Source organism: Chlorocebus sabaeus, chromosome 14 (genome assembly GCF_047675955.1).
Source record: "Chlorocebus sabaeus isolate Y175 chromosome 14, mChlSab1.0.hap1, whole genome shotgun sequence".
NCBI lineage: Eukaryota > Metazoa > Chordata > Mammalia > Primates > Cercopithecidae > Chlorocebus > Chlorocebus sabaeus.
In genome coordinates, this window is record NC_132917.1 from 54,886,714 (window position 1) to 54,912,476 (window position 25,763).

A 25,763-nucleotide genomic window follows, 5' to 3' on the forward strand; every position below is an offset into this window, starting at 1 on the left:
TATTCTATCGCTCTCCAAACAAATCTTTGATCTGCCTGCATCCAAATCCATTCTGTCAGTCAATGCCAGATTAACCTTACGTGAGCTATCCTAGATAGTGCTGTCTAGGCTGAACTCAGGCAGGAGTTAGAAGACCTGCCACTACCTACCTATACAACATTGCAAAAGGCATTTAACTTCTCTGGGTAAGTGCTCCAACTCTGTAAATTTGAGAGACTTTCCTCAGTTCCTTCAGGCTCGAACATTCTGTGATTCTATGACTCCAACTTTTCAACCAGGGACATCCTCCTGAATCTTTCCAAACTTACTTCCAACTACTCTTTATGTTGCAGTCAGAAATGAGTCATTCACTAAATATTTTTTAACCTTAATGTAGCCTTTATTAATCATATGGTTTTCCCAATCCGCAATGCTCTCTTACCTCTGGTGATGCCTTATTTAGCCAGTTAGCCCGATCTCAAATCTCTCTCATCCATGGGGCCTCATCTGACAATCTCTTTCATAAAACCCTGATGTTATCTCTCACTCCTGTATAATTCTAACAATGCTTTCTTTTGTGTTAGTCTTATAGTATTTACTGGATTCAGCTCTGAAATATAGACACGTGTATACTTGTATATTTTTCCTACTTGAGTATGAACTGTTATGGACCAGGAATGTATCTTTACTAATACATGGTCTAATACACTGTTAGACAATTATTAACAAAAAACCGAATTATTAATATCAAGTGAAAAATACTCAAAGATTCACACTGATATTTAAATCAACAATTACTTGTTTACCCAAATTTGAGAAATATAAGAAAGTGGCTGATATAACCCTGGTTGGAATTCTGCTTCTTTGTACCACTGTTGCTGGTTCTTGCTAAAGACAAGATGCCTAACCAGAAGGCACAAAGACAGCACTCCCCATCAATGACATCCTGTAGATATTTACATTAATTCAACTGACATTTATGTGATATTAATACAAGGCCAGCACTGTTCATCACTCTTTCAGTAACCACAGATATTAGATACAAACCACATAATATCACCTTTACTAGAGTGATTAAGGGGAACTAGGAAAAATTGTCCAACAAGCTTAAACTGGTAGTTGGCTGAATTTACTTTATAATGACTATAAAAGGACTTTAAGAATAAAAGTGTTTCTAGCCAGGCACGGGGGTGCACGCCTGTAGTCCCGGCTACTTGGGACACTGAGGCAGGAGGATTGCTTGAGCCCAGGAGTTCGAGACTAGCCTGGGCAATACAGTGAGACCCATCTCTTTGAAGAAAGTTTAAAAAATGAATAAAGTGTTTCTAAGAAGGAAATAAATCACTAATATTTTCCAAAAACCTCAAAAATCGATGTGTAAAATTGGAACTGTAGAAAATTTAGAAGTTTTGGCTTGACAATATTTTTACATATTTCAGCATAACTAATTAAAAATCATACTTCTTTATCATTTGTGGCTTGATAACAATATGACTCAGCCTTTTTTTTTTTTTTTGAGAAAGAGTCTCGTTCTATTGCCTAAGCTGGAGTACAGTGCCATGATCACAGCTCACTGCAGCCTTCAACTCCTGGGTTCTAGCCATTTTCTCAGCGCAGCTGCCTGAATACCTGGGACTACTGGCATGCATCACCACACCTGGCTAAGTTTTAATTTTTTGTAGGGATGGTGGTCTCACTATGTTGTTCAGGGTGGTCTCAAACTCCTGGCTTCAAACAATCCTTCTGCCTTAGGATCCCAAAGCACTAGTATTACAGGCATGAGCCAACACGTCTGGCTGGCTCTGCCATTTTGAAACTACAATTTCAAGTTACTGAATTCCAAGTTTTTCTCTGCCACCCTGTAAAATGGAGTGATACCACCTATTTCATAGAATTATCATAAACTTAAACTTATTAATAATATGTACATAAAAGGTTAGACATATAAGAGCTATTCAATAAATGTTGGTCTCACCCCCAAACTTGTATAACGTCATTACTTCATCAAAAAGAGAAAGCCAGAGAAAGATCACCAGTCTTTACAATAAGCAAAATAATTTAGTAGGTCTCCTCTTTCAAAGTATGTAAATCCATTTAATTTCCCCATTAATATCAACTGGATCATGTTGTAGGTAGGTACATACTCATATGCCCAAACAGGTATTTACCTTGCCAGAAATAGTTTTTTTCTTTGTTTCCCCTACTTTCAAGCTAACAAGTTAGAAATAGTTTTTAAATGATTGCAATCTATTTGAAGAAAAATGATCTCCTTATGCAAAACAATTAACATTTCAAAGGCATACTTAATGCAGTAGGAACCGAATTCTCAGATTATTTGGGGTCAGGGTTAGGAAATCCTCCAAAGAGCTGGGTCTTGAATCAAACTCAGAACCAAATAAAAAATATGACTGAGGGATCTAGGGAGCTAAGGAAGGCAGCATGAACATGGGTACAAAACTCTAGAAGGAATAAACGAGAGACAAGACAAAGACATCTGGACTTCATCCTACAGTCTATAGAGGGCCCCTGCCTTTTTTTTCTCTTTAGAAAAAAAGGGGTACTTCTAGAAAAATTAATCTGACATCATCTGTAAGAACGGCAGTAATCCAAGGTAACTAGAAGTCAATCTGGTAACAAATGGAGTCCAATTAGGGGTCAGCAAACGTTTTCTGTAAAGGGCCAGATAGTTAAGCATTTTAGGCTTTCATGTTCATATGGTCTCTGTTACAACTACTGAATTCTGCTATTACAGTATGAAACCAGCTAAATGAATGAGCGTGGCTGTGTTCCAACAAACTTTATTTACAAAAGCAGGCAGCAGACTGAATTTGGCCATGGCTTTGCTTTAGAGGCTCCTGGTAGACTGAGGAAGCAGTGGAAAAGAACAAAATTTTGTGATTTTCTCAACAATATTTAGTGATTTTCTTTACATGAGATAAAACAAACATAACATCAAAACAGGAGCCTGAAAACTAGCATGGTAGTGGTGTTACAGATAGAAATTAACAAGTTTGAGGGAAAAAATTCATTTAAAAACGTGGTGAACTAGTGGTAGTTGTGCGTTGGTTGGGGAGTTGAACTGTTAATAAGTAGGAAGTTTCTTTTTGTGTGATGAAAACAGTGATGGTTGTAGAATTCTGTGAATATACTAAAAACAAATGAGTTTTATGGTATATGAATTATATGTCAATTAAAAAAGAGGAGGAAAAACATGCAGAGTATGAGGTGAGGGCAGACTCAAGCTGAGGTGTGTCTCAATAGCAACTATATAATGCCATAGTACACTTGTGAAAATAAGGGTAGAAGATGATAGTTGAGAGACAAGGAGATGCTGAAATAAAGCTCTCCAAAAAATAATCAAAAAGTAATGCCTTAAGAAACTAGATAAATACATAAATAAAAGCATAACAGAAAAATATCAGCATACTACTAGAAAGATATGAAATATCAGAAAGGATGTTATCAGACAGCATAAAAAGTAAACAATAAAGAATATATAACCCTCACCAAACCTACCCATGTTAAAAAGACACAACACTCATTAAAGTAAGATAACCAATGCCTAACTCTAATAAACATTCGTAACAAGTAGCAGAGTTAGTTTAATGATACGTAAACAGTCTCCTCCATCATGAGCCTTTGAAATGACTTTTTGAAAATCTCGAAAGCAGATGTTTTTGGTATAGCTTAAGCAAATATCTGCAATTATCTTTAAGAAAAAAGTGCATGCTTGTAACTCTATAGACAGTAGATGAAGTCCTAATGCTAATCCTGTTTACACTATTGCCAATGCATGCCTTGTTTTCCAGACATCTCACCTGAATGGGTGGCCTTCATCTGATTTCTGGATAGCTTGGATCACACCCCTGTATATCCTAAAGCTGATGGTCACAGAGAGCAGGGCCAAGGCAATGTAGGCTGTTACACTCACAATGCTGAATACTGTCAATGAAAGCAGCAGGAATAGGCTGGCACCAAACACCACTCCAGTCTTCTTAATGTCTCTCCAGTAGAGGAGGTCAACAACTAAAAATTGAAAAAGAAATCTGAAATTAGAACATTATTTTATCAATTTGGATTTGTTCCATCTATGAAAATAAAAAGACTACTACATAAAGTAAAACCAAACCTAAAAAGTTAAAGAAACACTAAGTTAAAGAAACATTAACTTTAAAACCCACATTTTAAACCCACTCTTAGTTGTATATCAGTATAACACCTCTCCATGAAATGTTATTTATTTCTGCATAACCAAATCATTCTAGCCATACACAATGATTAAATGTCTCCAAAGCCTAGAAGACTTCTAATCCAAAACAAGGAGTTACTTAAAATAATCTTGGGGGCTGGGCGTGGCGGTTCATGCTGGTAAACCCAGCACTGTGGGAGGCTGAGGCAGGTGGATCACCTGAGGTCAGGGATTCCAGACCAGCCTGGACAACATGGCGAAACCCCACCTCTACTAAAAATACAAAACTTAGTGGGGCATGGTGGCGCATGCCCGTAATCCCAGCTACTCGGGAGGCTGAGGCAGGAGAATTGCTTGAATCCGGGAGGCAGGGGTTGCAGTGAGCCGAGACTGCACCACTGCACTCCAGACTGGGCGACAGAGCAGGACTCTGTCTCAAAAAAAAAAAAAAAAGAAAGAAAAAGAAAAAATAAATCATCTTGGGGTTTTTCATCTCATACAATGCATGCTATATAATCAAATAATTCAATAAATAAATTCCAATAACAAAAAATATTAACACACTAAAATGAGATACTTCAGTGACACCAAAATATATGCAGAAAATAAATCAAAAAAGACTGAGATAGAAAAACTACACATATGAATGAGCTTTACAACTCTGCTCTTTTTGTTTCGTTTTGTTTTTTTCAGATGGAGTCCCCCTCTGTCACCCAGTCTGGAGTGCAGTGGCACGATCTCGGCTCACTGTAAGCTCCGCCTCTTGGGTTCACGCCATTCTCCTGCCTCAGCCTCCCAAGTAGCTGGGACTACAGGCGCCCGCCACCATGCCCGGCTAATTTTTTGTATTTTTAGTAGAGATGGGGTTTCACCATGTTAGCCAGGATGGTGTCGATCTCCCGACCTCGTGATCCACTCACCTCGGTTTTTATTTGATTTTTTTGTGCAACAACTCTGCTCTTAAGATCTCTCTTTGACAAACAAAATTGTAACTTAACCTGGGTATCATTAAAAGAAAAATTTCTACAAAGCAAAAGACAAAACAGCCTTTAGATTACCTGAAAAGCTACTTCCTTCTAAGAGTTGATAAATATAATGCTGTAAAAATTTTGGGGTCAAAGAAAAAAGAAAAGTAAATGTGCTACACTGTTACATAATGTTTATTAATAGTAATGAGTCAGACAGAGCCCAACTTAGCATGTCTGCTCTTGGATATGGCCACAGGGCCACTGAGGGGATCAAGGAAGCATAGCCTGATGTCTCAAATATACTCTTTGCAAGAAGAGGTGACATCGAAGAAAAATCACAGTTTTAGGGCTGCTTTGGTTTTGATCCCCAGGTCCCCTAAGGTGTACGTAACTTTCTGTGGGGAAAACTATGTATGTGAACTGCACAATGTTGGATATTAGTACAAAGTCCTTAATTGCTGCTAGTATATCATGAGTACTGTTTAGGATATTTTAAATGCCCAACACTGTGTCCAGTACATAGCAGTGATTCAAACACTTATTTCAGTCACCTAAATGGCTTGAATGCTATTAATTTAACATTCTATATATGATTTCGAGCTTTGTTTCCAAACTCTGATTTCAACTATTTATTCAAATATTCCCCAACTTGTTTGGTACAGCCCTGCCTAAAACATCTAAATGAGCTCAGTGTTATTCCACTAGTTTCTACTATTGTACTAGCATAACTGAGGACTGACAAGAACTTGAAATGGTCTATCTATAGGTTGTCAAAAGGACATTATGAATAATGTCATACTGAATAAGGAGATAGGAGCAATGCTAATAGGTTTCTGGCAATCAGCAAACACTTAATGAGGTGATACTGTTCAAGTAACTCAACTTAGCAGAATGAGAAAACTCATTCTGATTCTTGAAGGTCCTGTCCAACATTACAATTCTAGGAAAGATAAAACATGTAAAAGCAAGTCAATGAAGGTATAAAATAAATACTGCACTGTTATGAGAACTCAGAAAAGGGAAAAACTGGAAGAAATGTTAAAAGATTGTGAAATACTGTAAATGGAAATTAAGCTGGGTCTTGAAGAATGAATGGCATCTAGAAAACCTAAAGGTACAGGTCTAACTGTAAGCACCTTTCTGCTAGCAGTGGTTCTAGCAATTAATGCCTTTTTTTTATTATTAGGAGGGTACAGTGAGAGAACAGGGAAGTGATGATAAAGACAGCCCTTGGTAAGATCACTCTTTCCTGTGAGGCTCCCTTTGTGCCCTACAGCAGTGGTTTAATACACACAAACAAAAAACTTAGGTTCTATAGTTGGGTCACAGAGACTAAAAAAAATGACTGCATAACTTACAAGCTATGTGACCTCAGGTAAGTCACTAAAGTCCTCTATATTTCAATTTCTTCATCTATAAAACGTATATTAAAATAGGAATGAACAAAAGGCATAAAGTTTCTAGATAGAATGGAGAAAAAAGTTGAGATTTACTGCACCCCAGGGTGACAACGGTCAATAACAGCAGACTATATATTTCAGAATAACTGAGAGTAAATTTCATGTCTCACCACAAAAATAATAGGTAACAAGGTGGTAATTTAATTAGCTTGATTTAATCACACCACATTGTATACATGTCAAAACACACTGTACCCCATAAATATATACAGCTAATGATTTGTCAAAAAATAGGAATGATCTCGAGATGTGATTCACTAGATTTTTCATTAGTAAGATAATTAATGTAAAGCACTTAATAGAGTACATAGCATATAATAAATTCTTAATAAATGTCAGGGCTATTTGTTATTATCACCACAATCACATTATTTAAATAGTAAATATATAAAGAAGAAAATTTCAAACGTATTATTAAAGTCAATAAACTATACTGTTGTGTCGTACTATAAACATGTTACTTTATAAACCACATTGGAAAGGATTTTAAACCTTATCTAAGTTTTTACTATTATAGGGTAAGTAAAAGCTAATAGCCCAAAGGAATCAGCAGGTAAGGTATACCTCAAATCTATTTTTCTTTTCTTTCTTTTTCTTTTTTTTTTTTTTTGAGACAGTCTTGCACTGTTGCCCAGGCTGGAGTGCAGTGGCGTGATCTCAGCTCACTGCAAGCTCCACCTCCCAGGTTCCTGCCATTCTTCTGCCTCAGCCTCCCGAGTAGCTGGGACCACAGGTGCCCGCCACCACACCCGGCTAATTTTTTGTATTTTTATTAGAGACGGGGTTTCACCGTGTTACCCAGAATGGTCTCGATCTCCTGACCTCGTGATCCGCCCACCTCAGCCTCTCAAAGTGCTGGGATTACAGGTGTGAGCCACCGTGCCCAGCCTCTCAAATCTATTTTCCAAATGAACAAATGCTCCTTTATAAAAGTGGTTCTCAAAATGCTCAAAAACATTAACCTTCAAAATCACTATTGGTGAGAAGTTAAAGTAAATGCAGATGTGCTCGCTATTTTTTACTATCATTAAAAACTACTCAGTAAAACCTGGCCATGAAATCAATGACTGTAGATTTGAGAGGTTTGTACTGTACAACATAAATGTCTAATCAAACCTAATATAACAGAGTTACTGTCTAAACAGGTGTAGTGACTAGATATGATTTATAATTAGTCTGTAATTTCTACCTAAATGAATATGGTAAAAGGAAATATCAGGTCTGGGATTTAAGAGACCCACATCCTAGCATGTACCAGCTCAGCAATTTTGTGATTTTGGATACGACTCCAACCTCTCTGGCCTTCAGTTTTATCGTTCATAAAGGGCATTAATCTTCTCTCTTTTCCCTTAAGGAATTAACATGATCTACAGTCAGTACAAAGATACATACATTAGTACTGCATTCAAATTCCCTGTCAGTGGATCCAAACCAATGAAGTTGTACTACTGTGGCATTATCTGTGCTCAGTATAATTTAAAAATATTTCCTTCCTTTTTAGATCTAGATTTTTTGGGGGAGAAGGAAGCTTAAATATTTTTATTCATACCAGTCTTCTGATTTGAACCTTCCTAGAAATATCTTAAGTACCAGACATTATTAAAACTTTAGGAATATAACAAATTCATATTCCTACAATTTTCCAAGCAATTATAAACTCTATCATTATGGCAACTGTATGAAACTTTTTAAAAGTATGAGAAATGATACGCTTAAGACTGATAAGATGTTTGACTGCTGATCTACATTCTCCAATCTCCACACCTTCTTTATTTCCTGAGCACATAAACTTATGCCAAACACTGCAGTAGCCTATACAACATTATCTCTTTCAATTATTAAAACCTAATGAGCCACTGTGCAGAGTGGCTTATGCCTGTAATTCCAGCTCTGTGGGAGGCCGAGGTAGGAGGCCAGGAGTTTGAGACCAGACTGGGAAATACAGAGACCCCTCATCTCTTAAACAAACAAACAAATAAACCTAATGAAAGGTAGGCTTGAAAGAGTGAAACCCAGCTCCTACATGACTGGACCGAGATCACATCATTAATAAGTGGCAGAACATGGATCTGAACCCAGGATTCCTATAGATAAAACTCATACTCTCCGTTGTATGATGCCAAATTGAAGGCTCAGCTGATTAAAGTCCTTCAAAATGTTATACGTGTGTGTGTATAACAAATGGGCAAAGCGTAGGCAGATAATTACAAGATGCAAGATGAATCATAAAGGCCAAGAAAGGCTAAGTGAAATTAACAAGACAGTTTAATCAATAAGGGACAAATTTTAATGTGAATATTTCACCTACCGTTAGACCCAAAAACGGAGAAAAGGGCTTTACTCCAATATATTTGATAAGTACTTTCCCACAGTAGAGAACTATAATTAAGTTGTTGAAAAATGACTTTCAAAAACCATGTGAATCTGATTAAATAAAATTAGGGTATATTTATGCAAGAGAAGTGTTAAACAGCCATTTAAAAAAGTGATACAGATCTACATTATCACAGAAACATGTCCATAATGACAAATGAAAACAGAAATGTTACAAAAAGACTCACAGTATATTCTCACTTAAGAAATTAAACATATAAAGTCTGAAAGGATAACCACTAAGCAGTGTTTTTCTCTGCATAACGGGAATATCAATGAGTTTTACTTGCTGCTTTATTCTTTTCTGTGCCATCTGAAATGGTCCCACTCTATTGGCAAGTATGAATCATGACTATAATCAGAAAAAAATCACACCATTCTGTTTCTATTCGGTACTACTAAAGAATCTTACGAGTGTTATTTTTCACAGTAGGCTTTCCTATTGGAAAAAGAACACCCTCTCTGTTAGCTTAATAAATATTTGGATCCAGCTGACAAGTTAAAATTCTAGAGTATTTAAGTTGATGATTCTGGTGTTCTGGGTTGAATCAGGTCAATGTCCCCAAAGTTGATGATACCAGAATAGTCATGTATACGGCCCAGCAGTACTCAATGATCACAACCTTAAATAAAATTAAGAAAGTACAGTAAACCCTAACCTACCACTTCCTTTCCTCTTGTCATATGGTTCCTAGGAACAAGGTCTTTTCAATAAATGGAAAAGTTCTGAAAATTACATGCGTAAGCCCACACAGACTGCATAAAAATATGTAAGCAGCTGCATGAGAGTAGCTCAAAGCAGGTATCACAACACACACTGAAACAAGCACTAGGAATGCTCTAGTGGAGCCATCAGACCCTTTAGAGCACTGGAGAAGAACAAAAAGGGAAGAACAGCCAAGAGAAATGAGACAACTAGGCACTGATAGTCACACATAAGATAAAATGAATACATCCTAGAACAGGAACATCTGAGAGGCAATCTACACTGCCACCAACCCCACTGTGCAAAGTACAGAAGAATTTCAATCTTTTCCTGTAAAGAAGCTGAAGAGATTGTTAGTGAAGCTGCAAGAATGAAAAAATATTAGTTGCTAGCAAACAGTGTGGCTGACTTAACTGACGTTTGCCAACAAAATTTCTAGTCCCTTACAGTTTCCTCAAATTGGTTTTAATAAAAAAAAGTTGAAAGATTGTTTATCCAAGATAATTGATTCTCAATAGGAGGGAGGTATAGAACTTTACTAAAATCCCTTCTGAGAAGTATATTCAAATACTGTTGCTTCTAATGGTCAACGAGAGAATTATTAATTTAGATTCATTAGTTAATTTAGAAGTTTGTTCAATCCTGATACCAAATCAGACAAAGACATCATAAGAAAGGAAAACTACAGATAAACATCCCTTATGAATCCAGACGCAATAATCCTCAACAAAATACTAGCAAACTGAATTGAGCAACATATAAAAAAGATTATACACCATGGCCAAGTGGCCTTTATCTCAGAAATACAAGATTGGTTCAACATACGAAAATCAATCAACATAATATACCATATTAACAGGAAAAGGACAAAAACCACATGATCATCCCAATAGATGCAGAAAAAGCATCTCACAGAAAAAGCATCTCACTAACTCCAACACCCTTTCAAGATAAAACATTTAACATATCAGGAACAAAAGGGAACATTATCAAACTGATAAAGATCATCTACAAAAACCCACAGCTAACCTCAAACTAAATGGTAAACATCTTTCCCCCTAAGACCAGGAACAAGACAAGTACATCCATTCTTGCCACTTCTGGTCCAACACTGTCCTGGGGGTGCTATGCAGTGCAACTGGCCAAGAAAAAGACATACAAGGCACCCATGTTGGAAAGGAAGAGACTAAACTCTATTTGCAGATAACATGATCTTATACAGTAAATCCTCACTTAAATGTTGAGGATAGCTTCCTGGAAACTGTGCCTTTAAGTGAAATGACATGTAACAAAACCAATTTTACCATAGGTTAATTTACATAAACAAGACTTCAGTTTCTATGGCATATTTCTGGTGACAAAAACATCATCATACTCTAAATAAAGGTTGGGTGCAGTGGCTCACGCCTGTAACCCCTGTGCTTTGGGAGGCCAAGGCAGGCGGATCGCCTGAGGTCAGGAGTTTGAGACCAGCCTGGTCAACATGGTGAAATCCCGTCTCTACTAAAAATACAAAAATTAGCCGGGCATGTTGGCAGCTGCCTGTAATCCCAGCTACTCGGGAGGCTGAGGCAGGAGAATCGCTTGAACTCAGGAGGCAGTGGTTGCAGCAAGCTGAGATCACACCGCTGCACTCCAGCCTGCACAAGAGAGAAAGACCCTGTCTCAAAAAAAAAAAAAAAAAAAAAAAAAAAATCTAAAGACTCAAAACACTGCTACTATTAAACATTGAAATAATGTAAGCTATACATACATTTAAGGAAGATTTTTTTAAAACACAATTTTTGGTGAATCAGTGATGGTGGTTGTAGCAGTAGTGGGTTAAATCAAGGAACAAATGTTTACAAAGCAAACACTGCGGTAGGAGCACCTCCTACCGCCACCACACAGTTCAAAAACAGCAAACATGGCAGGATCACTCAGTGCCTTCACACTGCACCATTGATTGTTGTGCATTTGCATCATTATTGTATACTTTACGGGTTTTTATTTTACAATAATCTGCATTCATTCATTCATTCATTTTCCAACCTGCTTATTCCAGTTCTGGGTCATAGGTGGCCAGAGCCTATCCTGAGAGCTCAGGGTGCAAGGCAGGAACCAACCCTGGACAGGACAACATTCCATCACAGGACACACTCATACACACATCCCCACACTCATACTGAGACAACTGACACACACCAATGAACCTAATGTGTACATCTTTAGAATATGGGAAGAAACCACAAAGTACCCAGAGAAAACCCCGTGCAGACATGGGGAGAACCTACAAATCCCATACAGACAGTGGCCCCAGCCAGGAATTGCTTTTTTTTCCTCATCTACATTGTAACGAAACAACACTGAACAAAACAATGATATGAGGGCCTGCTGTATACATTTAAAAAAAGCTAAGCAATCCACAAAAAAGCTACTAGAAATAATGAATGAGAGTCCAGCATGGCTGTAGGACACAATATCAATATACAAAAATTGTATTTCTATACACCAGCAATATACAATCTGAAAATGAATTAAATAATTCCATTTATAATAGCACAGAAAAATATAAGATACTTAGGAATACAGTGAAAATAATTTTAAGACATATAAACTATAAATGATAACACATTGTCGAAAGAAATTGAAGACTTAAATAATTGGAAAGACTCCTGTTCATGAATTGAAAGACATTAAGACAGTAACACTCCTCAAATTGATCTAAAATACAAACACCATCAAATTCCTAGCTGTCTTTTAGCAAAAATTGACAAGTCAATTGCAAAATTCATATGGAAATATAAGGGATCCAAAAAAATCAAGAAGAACTTGAAAAAGTACAACAAAGGTTGGAGTACTCGAACCTCCCTATATCAAAACTTCCTAAAAAGGTATGGTGATCAAGACAGTAGAGTAGTTACACAAGAACAAACAGGTAGATTAGTGGAATACAACTGATAACCCAGAAATAAACCATTACATTTATGGTCAACTGACTTTGACAAGGGTGCCAAGGCAACGCAATGAGAAAAAAACAGTCTTTTAAACAAATGGTCAACTGGATATCCAACAGCAAAACAAATAACGTTGGATTCTTCTACTCCATATCATATACAAAAGTTAACTCATAACGGCTCAAAGAGTCAAAGTTAAGAGCTTAGACTAGAAAACTCTTTTATCTTTCTTTCCTATCTTTTTGTTGTTGTTATTGTTGTTGAGACAGGGTCTCACTCTGTCGCCCGTGCTGGAGTGGAGTGGTGCCAAAGCAGGCAGCCTCAGCTTCCTGGGCTCAAACAATCCTCCTGCCTCAGCCTTCCAAAGTGCTGGGATTATAAGCATGAGTCACGGCACTCAGCCAGAAAACTCTTTAAGAAAAAAAAAAGTGTACATTTTCATGACTTTGGATTAGGCAATTATTTCTTACATATAACACCAAAAGCACAAACAACAAAAGAAAAAAAAAGATAAATTGGACTTCATTAAAATTAAACTTTCACCACAAAGAAAGTGGAAAGATACCACACAGAATGAGAGAAAACACTTGCAAATCAATGATCTGATAAGAGACTTGTACTCAGAATACATTTTAAAACTTTTACAACAGTAAAAAACAATTTAAAATAGACAACGGGTTTGAATAGACATTTCTCCAAAGAAGATACACAAATGGCCAATAAGCACATGAAAAAACACTCAACATCATTTAGTCATTACAACAATGCAAACCAAAACACAATGAGATACCACTTCATACCCCCCAGGATGGATATAATCAAAAAGATGAGCAATAACAAGTGTTAACAAGAAGTGTCGAAGATTAGAAGCCTCATACATTGCTGATGGGAATGTAAAATTCAGTCACTGTGAAAAACAATTTGGCAGTTCCTCAAAAAATTAAATACAGAGTTACCTTATGACCTAGCAATTCCACTCCTAGGAATTTTCACCCAAGAAACTAGAAAACCTGTGTCCAAACAAAAATTTAACACACAAATATTCATAGCAGCATTACTCAGGATAGCCAGAGGAGACAGACAACCCAAATGTCTATCAATTGATGAATAGATTTTTTTTAAAAAAAGGTATATCCATATAACAGAATATTATTAGGCCATAAAACAAAATGAAGTGCAGTAGTCCTTCCTTACCTGCATTTTCCCTTTCCCTGGTTAGTTTCCTGCAGTCAACCACAGTTAAAAAGTAGGTGAGTATAGCACAATGAGATACTTTGAGAAAGACACCATTCATTTAACTTTACTATAGTATACTGTTACTATGATTCTATTTTATTGTTAAAGTTAATTTCTTACTGTAACTAATTTATAAATTGAACTTTATCACAGTTATGTATAGACAGGAATAAACAGTATATACAGGGTTCGGTCCTATCTGCAGTTTCTAGGGCATATGCAAGGGGTCTTAGAGTCTTATACCTCAAGAATAAGGGGGAAACTACTGTACAACCTGGATGAATCTTGAAAACATATGCTAAGTCAAAGAAGCCAGTCACAAAAGGCCATATATTTTATGATTCTGTTTATATGAAATGCCTTGAATAGGCAAGTTATGAATTCTGTAGAGACAGAAAGTAGGTAAGTGGTTGTCAGGGGCTGGGGAAAAAGGAAGGAAGAGGAGTGACTGCTAAAGGGTGTGGGGGCCTTTTTTGGGAAGGGGGTGAAGAAAATCGTCCTGGAAATAGATATAAAACTTTAAAAAAACATTCATTTCAACATACTTCTCTACTAGGTTGCAAACTCCATAAAAGAACATGTATGTATTAATACCCAACTTTATCCCCAGAGCTGAGCAGAAAGCCAAAAACTACTACATTTTCAATATTATTGTTGACTGATTAGAATGAATGTATACCTTATGACAGGTTACTAATTCTAATTGATGTATTTAAAAAATGTTTCTATGCTTTAGACTTAACATTTATTTTATTTACACTATTTTCAGATGTCTACATTTATTAAATAACAAAAAAGCTTTCAGGTAATTTATAAAAAATAAAACACTGTTTTGCAGGCTTGTCTCCCCTTATTAGACCCTGGAAAACTGATAAATGCCTTTCATCTTTATATTCCCATTACCTACATCATTAATGCTTGCTGCATTGTCTGAATAGCAGTCAGATTATTTTTAGAACACAAACATTTAATTTTCAAATTAAAATAAAGGACACCTTTCAATAAGAACTACAAGATCACCAAAATGCTAATTTTGGATTCCTCGGTAATCACTTTAGTAGCTCCTTATTTTTGAAAAACCAAAATTAAGACAAAGAGTTTATATAAGGAAAGTTTAACTTTTCATGGTTCCTCAAGTCTCCTATACTGCAGAATAAAGGGTTAATCATACAAGGTAACCCTATTCTGTGGCCTCAACCTTACTTATATAAAATGTTCATTAAACATCCTTTCAAAGATCTGAGATGAATCTAGCAGTACTTTTCCATGTATAACTTTGGGGGAATGCTTATGAATTGCTAAAAATAATGCTCATCAATTTTAACAAACCCTTGTAGTTTAGAAAAAATTTAATGCTCTGCAGTCCTTGCCAACATTTGTTTCCAAGATAAAAATGTGGAAAATGATTGTGTTTTGTGTAATAGCATCTTTATCAAACTAAAATTTTAATTCAAAATAAGTCAGTACACTTAAATCTTTTCTTTAAAATAAAAACTTCTCGCTCAATGCACAGTAAGAAGAGTTGCCTACATTTGGTAATCATAAACTGTCATTTGCCATAGCTAAAAATAGTGTCAGCCTGCATTGTACATGCCTTACATGCAGAAGTCATCCAATTACATTTTAACTCAAATCAAATTCTTACGTTCTTCTTTGAACAGCCCGAAGTCAGGTTTCAATTTTAAAAAGCTTTTGTCTGGGAAGGCGGGGCAGGGGGGAGTTGAACTGGCTTGGCTGTTCCTAAAAATACTAGGACAGGAAATGGCTAGCAAAAAAATACCTACTTTTGAAGCAAAAGCAAATATTAAGTTCTCTTTAATAATGCCAGGTGAGGAATGAGAATGGCAGTTAAATAGGAAATAAACAAATATATAAATATTAGAATGGTATTAAAATTTCATGTTTTTCACAACTATAATGTTTATAATAATAATTACATATTTATTAGGAATCACAATCCTTAATCAAATTCTTCCCAAATGCCAGGAAAAGTAATTAGAATTCAGAATTGAAAATTTAGTACTTACATAATAGTAAGCTTTTATCTCAACACAGTAAGCATTCACCTGAAAAAGGATCTGTGCAGAGTTTAGCTCTCTGCATAAAGACATTAAGAGGGGCTTGAGTCCTATTTCTTTTGAGTCCTATTTCTTCCTTCAGGTTAGTATCAATATGATCTGAGAAGATAATGTAATCTCTGTTTCCCTGCGTGTAAAATTAGAAAAATAATACCCACCTAAGAAAGTATTTGAAGCTGAACTGTAAATTTCACATATGGAAATGCTTGGTGAACTGAACACACTAAATAAAGGAACTAAAGCTCAAGAGGTAAGAGATAAGGTCAAGAGATAAGGACAAGAAACGCAATCAAATATTAAATATGATGCTCAGCTAAGCCCTGATTTTTTACAAAAGGTGAATTCAACTTTCTCTGAAAGTATATCTAAAGAGGTTTCAATTAGCAAGTCTCAGGCTGATGGGTACCTGTTATTGCTACAAAAGTATCTCATCCAAATACCTGGCAAACCAGCATCTCTCTTGGCTATCTCCTCTTCCTTTAACTAGAGTTTTTCAAAAGATACATGCAAAATTTCAGATCCTTGTCTCTTCCACTAAATCTTTCCTATCTTACTTACAAGGTTACAGTGCTTTGGTGAATTTGAACCACCACGCCTAAGAAAATAACACTTTACATGATAAACAAATAGCACAATAAACAAACAGCAGAATTTCTACACTTCCCCTTTCTACAATGATTTTGTAATCTCCCAGTCTGAGCAAGGCACTGTGCTGAGAACATTGTATATACATTACCTCCAATTACAACAACTCTAAAAAGTATTATCTGCATTACATATATGATGCAAATGTATCTGTATATTTGTAATGTAAACATATTGTTAAATAAATTGTGTAGGGTTACAAACTGAAATTCAAGTCTGACCATGAAGGTCTCACTCTATTATACTCTTTTGTATTTAAAGGACTATACTAATATTATATTTTGTATATCACTCTTTTGTATTTAAAAGACTATATTAATACTCAAGTTTGCTTTTTAGCCTACTTGAGAATACCAAGTGCTGTTTCTACCTTAGTTTAAACAATTGAGACAAGAGACACAATTTACTAACACTACGAGTAGAGTTATAGGTGAGACCAATAAATTTCATTGAGATTCAATATGAATAAACCACGTTTTGTTTAAATTGTTTTCTAGAAGCAGTCGAAACTGTTCTCACCTTAAAAATAATAAATGTATACTATAACTATACATGTAATTACATATACATAAAAACTATAAAAATAGATTAAAAAGACATTGGTGAGTTTAAGAATGATATACAAATTTTTAAATAAGCAATAAACTTGACAAAGCATATAACGAAAATAGAAATACCATTTCTAGAAAATCTCCAGCAAATAGAAGCCAAACATAAAGATGTGAAGTTAAGTCAATGTTTACTATTCATTTTATAAAAAAACCAATCCTACACCTAGGATAGAACCTTATTATTATTACAGAGAACGGCCTTTACAATTAAAATCGTTTTAAACACTGCGTTTTCACACACATACTCCTCTCCCCACATAATATGAACTAAAAGATGGTTTGTGATTTAAAAAATATGTATTTCTAGCTCTCTAGTAACCAACAATATTTGAGGAGTACAAGATTCTCTTACCCAAGTTTAGTATTGTTAAATGAGTCCCTGCAGTTATGAAGTTGCATACGAAAGAAAATTTTCATAAGAAAACATCCGCTAAGTAATCTTCAAAATTAATCCAAGCTCATAAATATCCCTTACTGTTTAAATTCACCATCCAGCCTCACTCATTACCTAAATGTCTTGTCAGATAAAACCACCCAAATCAACAGTGCACAACTGCAAATCTTGCTATTAACTTGAAATTCCACAAAGTTAATGTTGTGAGCTATGCTGGAGAACTGCTCCAAAAAACACTAACAGTCCAACAAGGCATTTCAAAACAGCCTCTCACTTCAAAAGATTAGGAAGAGCTCCCGGGAAAGTACACTTTTAAACCACTAAACATTTTTTGTGAAGGGACATAATAAATGATCCACTGTGAAATTCAATCATAAAGCGAAAGAAGCCATTTTGTGCTAGTATACAATTTTGTAGCAAAAATTACATTCCCCTAAATCCCAAAAATCTGATTCATCCTCCGTTTACTCTAAAACTTTATGCACAGCTGTGATTAAAAACTAAATTATGTTAAGAATGAACTAAAATACATTTATTTTCATCGTTACTGGTTTTTATGTGCCAAGATAAAGTCAATCAAATTCTTTTTGTTGTTGTTGTTGTTATAAGATAGGGTCTCCCTCTGTCACCCAGGCTGGAGCAGAGTGGCACCATCATAGCTCACTGCAGCCTTGACCTCCTGGGCTCAAGCAATCCTGCCACCTCGGCCTTCCGAGTAGCTGGGACCAGAGGCATGCACCACCACACCAAGCTAATTTTTTAAAAGTTTTGTAGAGACAGGGCCTCCCTATGTTGCCCAGACTGGTCTTGAACTCCTGGGCTCAAGTAGTCCCCCCACCATGGCCTCCCAAAGTGCTGGGATTACAGGCATGAGCTACAAGGCCCAGCCAGTGGTCTTTTTCCTATATTTCAAGTAGAAAATGCCTCAATATGTTGCAGGAACATAAAAACTACCTACGGCTGTTTACTGTCTTCTAAGGATAATATGAATTTCTCTAAGAGAAAAGTGAAGTTCAATAACACCACACATGCTTCATTTATAATTAAATTCACCAGTTTACTTCATTAGTTCATCTAGTTTTCAGTATTTCCCTTAATCCTAGACTCTATTTCCAGCTTTACTAGGAGAAAACAACAAAAACGGGCAGAAAACAGTTCTAGTTTCTCACTCCTAGTTTTTCTATACCATGATAATTTTCTCTTTACAGAACAATTCTACCTTTAATTTCATTTTCTCTAAGGTAAAGCTAAGTATCTTCTCTTTAAGTATGTTGGATATACATGACTCTCCCTACCTGCACTCACTTCAACGACTTTCAATTGCAAAGAACATTAAAATGAGAACTTTTCCTATGACAAGTCTGTATTTCTGATATTTTGATAAGCATGTAGTTATTATTTTAAATTACTGGAATTGATCAAGACCTACATAAATAGAAACCTAAAATTAGAAAATAAACTGGTTCAATGTGTAATTTACTGTAGTTTAAATTTTCCTTCTTGTTGGCATCTAAACTTAAAGTAAGTAGGCACCAAGTCTTAGAAACAGGAAGTTACTGCTCAAAATCCTATTTTCTACTAACAAAAACGAAATGGCGTTAACTCTAGAAACTTAAAGCTTAATATACTAGAGTTGGGGGAGGGGAAAGCTCAAAGCAAATTACTAGTTCAAAACACAGAATGAACTCCACTAGGAAGTAAATCAGTTATATTTCTTCTTCCATAACCTTATATAACTATTGTACATACAATATATGTTCACCGAATCAACGAACAGTACAAATAATTATCATTAATATTTGATAATTTGATAATTTTTCAGTTTTTAAATTGCATTGAGCTTCATAAGTAAATGTTATATAGAATATAGAAGTGATATAGTATTTGAAGAAAGACAACACAAAATATTTTAGTGTCTATAAGACGTCAAATGCCTGAGGGGCAGCTGAATCAAACAAACTTGAAAGCCATGAAGCAGACTAAAAAAAATACACACACACTCAGTAATATGTCAGCCTTATTCATGAAACAGCAGAGAAGTAAGTATAAACGTGGTGTCGGATCACTGCTCCAAGGATGCAAAGAAAAGTACTGCCTAAATTAAACATCATCCTTCAGCCCAAATTCTAGCAAGAGATGGGACCAAGTGAATACAGTCAGCCCTCTCTATCTGTGGGTTCCACATCTGCAGATTCAACTAACTGTGGATGGAAAAATGTAGCTAGGCCTATGATGACTGCATCTGTACTAAGCAAGTATGGACTTTTTTCTTGTCATTATTCCCTGAACAATGTAACAACTATCTACACTGTAAAAAGTAACTCAGAGATGATCTCAAGCATGCAGCAAGATGTGCGTAGGTTATATGAAAATACTGCACCGTTTTATATAAGGGACGTGGGCCTCTGTGGATTTTGGTATCCATGGTGTGGGGGGACGCACGGTGGAGGGCTGGAAATAATCTCCTGCAGATACTGAGATGGCTGTAAATAAAAAGGGAACTTGGGGGACACCCAGAGAACAAATTTAAGAATTCTATTCTCTGCCTAGATATTCTGCCTACATCCAAGCATGTAATCCAATTCTTAAAGACGAAAAGAAATTATTCTCCTGGCCCAGGAAATTCCCACTAGGTTTAACCTTTTGACAATACCTGTACTAAATGACTAACCTCACCTACCTTCTTCCATGATTAGTGTGACAGACAAATGCCTGCCTTTTTTATTGCAGTGAGGACAATACGAAAGAAGTATATGACATTCAATAACATGCCACAACTAGACAATGCACAAATAAAGTATCAAAACATAGGCCATTTTAGCTTTTATATACTTTTCATTCTTTGGTTATTCAAGAATAAATTATATAAATGCAAATATAAATTATAAGATAAAAACAAAGGTTTCATGCCAGCATGGACCAGTGGCATGGTCCTGTGTGGGCCTGATAAATATTTAAATCTCTTGTTTTCTTGGTTTCCTTATCAGTAAAATAGAAAGTTGGAATAAATGATTAATAGAATGTCTTATCTGCAGGAATACTCTAAAAATTCTGAACCTACAGAAGTTCCTTAAGTTGCTGAATTGTTCCTTTAAGAAGGGGAGAAGTGGGGGAAATCCTTTTTCTAATTTCTCCCACTTGAAATCATATTTTAACATTTTCCAAAAATTTATGTGGGTTTAAGGCCAGAAGTAAACCTGGCTGAACAATGGAGTTCTCAGTTTTTCCCTTCACTGAGAAGCTGCACCAAGTCAATCAGAAGATCCAGTGATGAAGCCACTACTGTTGTCAGTCTTCAAAAAAATTTGGAGGCTGGAAAAAGAGCCAAGATATTTACGCATAAATAATTGCAATAGAAAGTACAAAATGAGACCCCTTATGCCCTTCCCTTGGGGGGAAAAAAAAGTACCAAGTGAAAACTGAGGGATGGGAGTGAGGAACACTGAACTACCTCCCCTCACTAAGGGAGGCTTAGTGAACACCTCAAGGAGAACCGGGCCTTTGATAAGGACTACTTGAGCAAAATGAAATGGGAAGAAAGGGTATTCAAGGTGGAGAGAAAAACACAAGCAAAGGCAAAGAACAGGCATGTTTAGAGAACAAGTCCTTCAATGTAGCTAGAGACAGGGAGTAATAAGAGATGAAATTATAAAGGTTGGGGCTAGGCCATGGAATGCCTTTTAAACGTCTAGGATAGACACTATAAACTTCATTTGAAAAGTAAGTAAAGGAAAATCCCTTAAGTGCCATGATTAGAGCTACATTTTGGAAGAGTAATTTTAATTTGGCTGTGACACATATAATTTAGTGGAAAGACCAGTTATGGGTCCTGGTAAGGATTAGTAGTACACAGACTTGAGTAAATAAAATTGAAAGGGTATTTCCACCATTGCTCCCACTGCTTACACATTCTTACAATACAAAGCTGCTTCTTATCAATAACTTAATGAGTTAACACTGACAAAATAACTATCTTAGAGTAAAAACTCTAAGAAAGGAATACATACATTTAACCTTAGCCAGAGATCCATGATGGACACTCACATTCACTAATGAAAATAATTTGTACAATCTTTCTGGAGAGAAGTTTTGTAAAAGGCACCCAAAGCCTAAATAACATAACCCAGAAATTTGCAAGTAATCACAAATAGAAACAAAGACATATTCAGTTATAATCATTTCAGCATTGTTTCTACAGGTTGAGGTATTCCTGTAATACTTGGGACTAGAATACATTGGAATATTTGGAAATATTTTGGAATACCTGCACATATATAATGAGGTATCTTGGGAGTGAGGCCCTAGTCTAAAGATGAAATTCACTCCGTTTCATCTACATGTTATACCCATAGCCTGAAAATAATTTTACGCAGTATTTTATATAATTCTGTGAACGAAACAAAGATTGTGTCAAGTATTTATGGGTGGAGTTTTCTACTTGTGGCATCACATCAGTGCTCAAAATGTTCCAGACTTTGGAGCATTCTGGCTTTTAGATTTTCAGATTAGGAATGTTCAACCTGTACTTGCAAAACTTTAGCAATAACCTGATTTAACTACATGGAATTAAAATATTGCAGTCATTAAAATAATGTACAGTATTTAAAAAATAAAAGTTATTTCCCCACTTAATGGGGGAAAAAGACTACAGAATAAAATATACCACATAACCCTCCCAACACACATTATCCTGTTAAAAAGATGCCCCAAAAACCATTCTCTGCGTGATGTGAGTTTTGCTTTTCTATTTACCTTCTAAATTCTCTATAACACATACCTATGTAGTGCTGCATTACTAACCCAAGATCTAGAAGATGTATCTAATGAATGCCTAAATATTCAGTTTTAACCAAGTTTAGAACTGAAAGGAGAGTCCTTCCAATCAGTAGACCCCGTAATTATTAATTAATGCCAAAGTTCCATCGTTGGGTATTTTTTGGCTTTCCCAAGTAAGGCATTTCAAACACCAAGACCCCTGCTCCTCTCTACCAAAATGGCAGTATGAGCTTTACTCAAGGCTTTCAAAAACTGTAAAGCAGCTTATCACAAGATCAGAGAGTCCTATAAGAATCTCTACGCGGAAGTATGCTGCAGAAACGGTCCAAAACTAGTTTGTCTTGAGATATAATTACATTGAGTTTTAATGCTAGAAACATTTATTTCCCTATCCTACAGAAAGAAACTTCTCTCGAAGGTCACCTCTGGCACATTAACTGACAAATCCAAAGAGTACTGTAACAATAAAGAATAGTGTTGCACCTACTTTTAAAATTTAACAAGATTCAAAGATTCATATCCATTTCTCCCTCATATTAACCAGTTTCTTTCTCTAAGTATTTAATTGCCCACTCCTTCTTGAAAATTCTTACCCCCCTTAGTATCAGTTATACTATCTTGCTTCTTTTACTGCTCTATAACTCCTCATCTTCCCTGATGCCGCAGACCTCCGTAACATAGGTTTTAGGCTTGCCTTTCTTAATAGTCAGTTCCTTCAGGGCAATCGCCTCACACAGTATTTACCTGCCTCCCTCTACATTTGACTCTCAAATTCAAAGTGTCTGAAACCCAACTTGGCATCTTTTCTATTTTAGCTTTATTTCTCCTGATACTAAAGGACTGTCATTGCCAATGTTTCACTCTAATTCAAACTTCATGTTGCCCCTTGAGTCTTTATACCTCATCCTTGTCCTGCAAATCTATACCAAATGCCAAGTATTCCTTCCTTGAATTTCTCAAATCTACCACCTTCTTTTTCCTTCCTATTTCAGGCCAAATTCAAGACTATCTGTTTTAAATCTGGGCACAACTACAGTCATCCTAACTGGTGTGGCTATAGGTTATTCTCCCCCAGTTGATCTTACGGGGCACGCTAAACCAGTCTTTCAAAACTGCTATCATTTACCATTCTCTACTTTAAAATTTCCAAAGCCTTTTTATTTCTTTTACAATGAAATTCAAAACTCAGTGTCTTCTGCGGTCTGGCCCAGGGTATCTTTTCCATAAAACCAGAGAACCTCTCAACTGGAACCCTGGACAGCATGCAAACGAGGAAATTAAGACCAAAAAGGGTAAGTTTCTTGTTCTAGCCAAAATCAAAATATACCAGAAACAAGGCTTAAACCCTAGATCACTGTTTCCCGAATTTGCCCAACAACATGAATTACACCAGGATGCTTAATATGCAGATGGCCAGGCCCTATAAAATCTGATTTGGTAGGTTAGGACCTAAGGAATCTGCATTTTTAAGCAGCACTAGATGATTCTCATCTACAGAGAAGGATGAGGAAACCTAATCTAGATCATCTAAATTTTCTACATTATTTGACTATACCAATCTTACCTTTCAACTCCTGTCCTAAATATTCTGTTCTACCCAGAAAGTTATTTACTGTCTCAACTACAGCTTTTTAGTGGTTGTATCATTCTCCTACCCCCACCCAAATCCCTAGGCCTACCCATTCCTTCCTATTTTGAGCTCCTAAAAATCTTCTGACTGCCTTACTCAAAATTTCTCATATAACCCCAATAATCAAATACTATGTAAATGTCATTTGTCATAAGTATCCTCCTAAAGAAAATATGAATATATAAAACAATACAAATTATTAGTAACACTTCTAGCCTGAAAGATTAAATATCTTAAATACCAGTTAATCAGCACGCACGGTGGTGTGTGTACACCACCTTTTAAAGAACACTGAAATCAGAGCATCTCTCTCAAATCTGTCACTATACTATACTGGTGGTCAGGGGGAGAATGCAGTAGAAAAATGCTTAAGTATATTTTTAAAATTTACCTAGACCCTAGATTAGGCTCTTTTTCTGCCATCAAACTCTTTTTTTTTTTTTTTTGAGGAAAAACTCATTCCATGGTAGCTTCCAACTTCTGTGATTTCCAATTTAAACCTTACTCTCACTCTGTAATCTTAAATTAATATTACTCTAATATTGAAATTGGCTGCTGAGAAAATACTAAAACACAATTTTACCACTGAATCAGAAAAACAGGCAAAGTTAATCTTACTGACCAAAACAGCCAGACAACTACTAAAAAACATTAGGCCATTCCACTTACAAAGTTAGGCCCCCCAGAGATATTCAGGAGTAAATTCAATTTTACATTTGGGTACCTAAAAATAATCAAACAAATCTCTGGAAAAAATATGAACTACACTGGATCTTAATTTCTCCTGTCTCATAATACCCTTAAATTACTTTAACAAATAAAGAACTTAGGATGTTATTTAATGATCTAAGACTTAAGTTATTAATAGAGTCTTAATAGTTGCAGAATGAGCCCTGATATGACTTTTCACCTACTTTTAAGGCCTGTGTTTATTGTATTATCATTTGTATCATTTTCACTTAGCAAAAGCTACCATATATCAATTCATCAATCTGTAACGGCTAACAGGATGAAGAAATAAAAAAAAATCCTTCTCTTTAGGTTCACATATAAAGAATTCCTAAAGGCAAAACCCAAAGCTGTTTGGTTTTCTACTGTTTTGTAAGTTGCAACCATAAAATCTTACCAATGTCTCAATATGATCTCAATCTTAAATTCACCTTTTCCCCACATCCTTATTGAACAAATTTTTAAAAGGATATTGTAAAAGTTACTGTAATTAGCTCTACATACTGCTTTTAGAAATATTGTTGCCAATCCTGCTTGAAGGAAATAATTTTTTTAAGTATAAAACTTGAATGTAGCCAGGAAAAAAACTGCTTATGTAGAATGTCTATTGGAGCTACTTAAAAATAGCTCTAATAATTTTAAGTTAATTTATTATAAGTGGTTACACAGCCTACCACCTTCTTTAAAAAAAAAAAAAAAAGGTAGATTTAACCATCTACATAAAAAAATATTATTTAAATATTCATTCTAGTCAACATTTTACCATTTACAGGCTTAAATTCTTACACAACGATCCACTGAGATTTGAAAGGATCTGGGCTTTCAAGGGGGAGGAAAAGGGATCAAAATCACTGATTGGTCATTACAAGGACAAAGGTTAGTGACTTAAATATAGACATGCGTTTAAAATTACTGTGTAATCATACTGTGTATAATTTGAATGATTTCAAGATGCATATAATCTGATTAAAAGAAAGTTGGTAATAATTTTAAAGGTTCAAATCAGATTTTCAAAGAAAAGAGGCTTACTGCAAACACAGTATCTTGCTACCT

General features: G+C 35.6%; 1 protein-coding gene across 3 annotated transcripts in view; it reads right to left on the minus strand.

The window, feature by feature from the left end:
- RTN4 (reticulon 4) overlaps positions 1-25,763 on the minus strand; it is a 79,635-nt gene that overhangs the window by 11,825 nt on the left and 42,047 nt on the right. For all 3 annotated transcript variants that reach the window (XM_007970619.3, XM_007970622.3, XM_007970623.3), the window contains one exon: positions 3,798-4,005. In XM_007970619.3, coding sequence (XP_007968810.3) covers positions 3,798-4,005 — 208 coding nt within the window. The remainder of the gene's footprint in view (positions 1-3,797; positions 4,006-25,763) is intronic.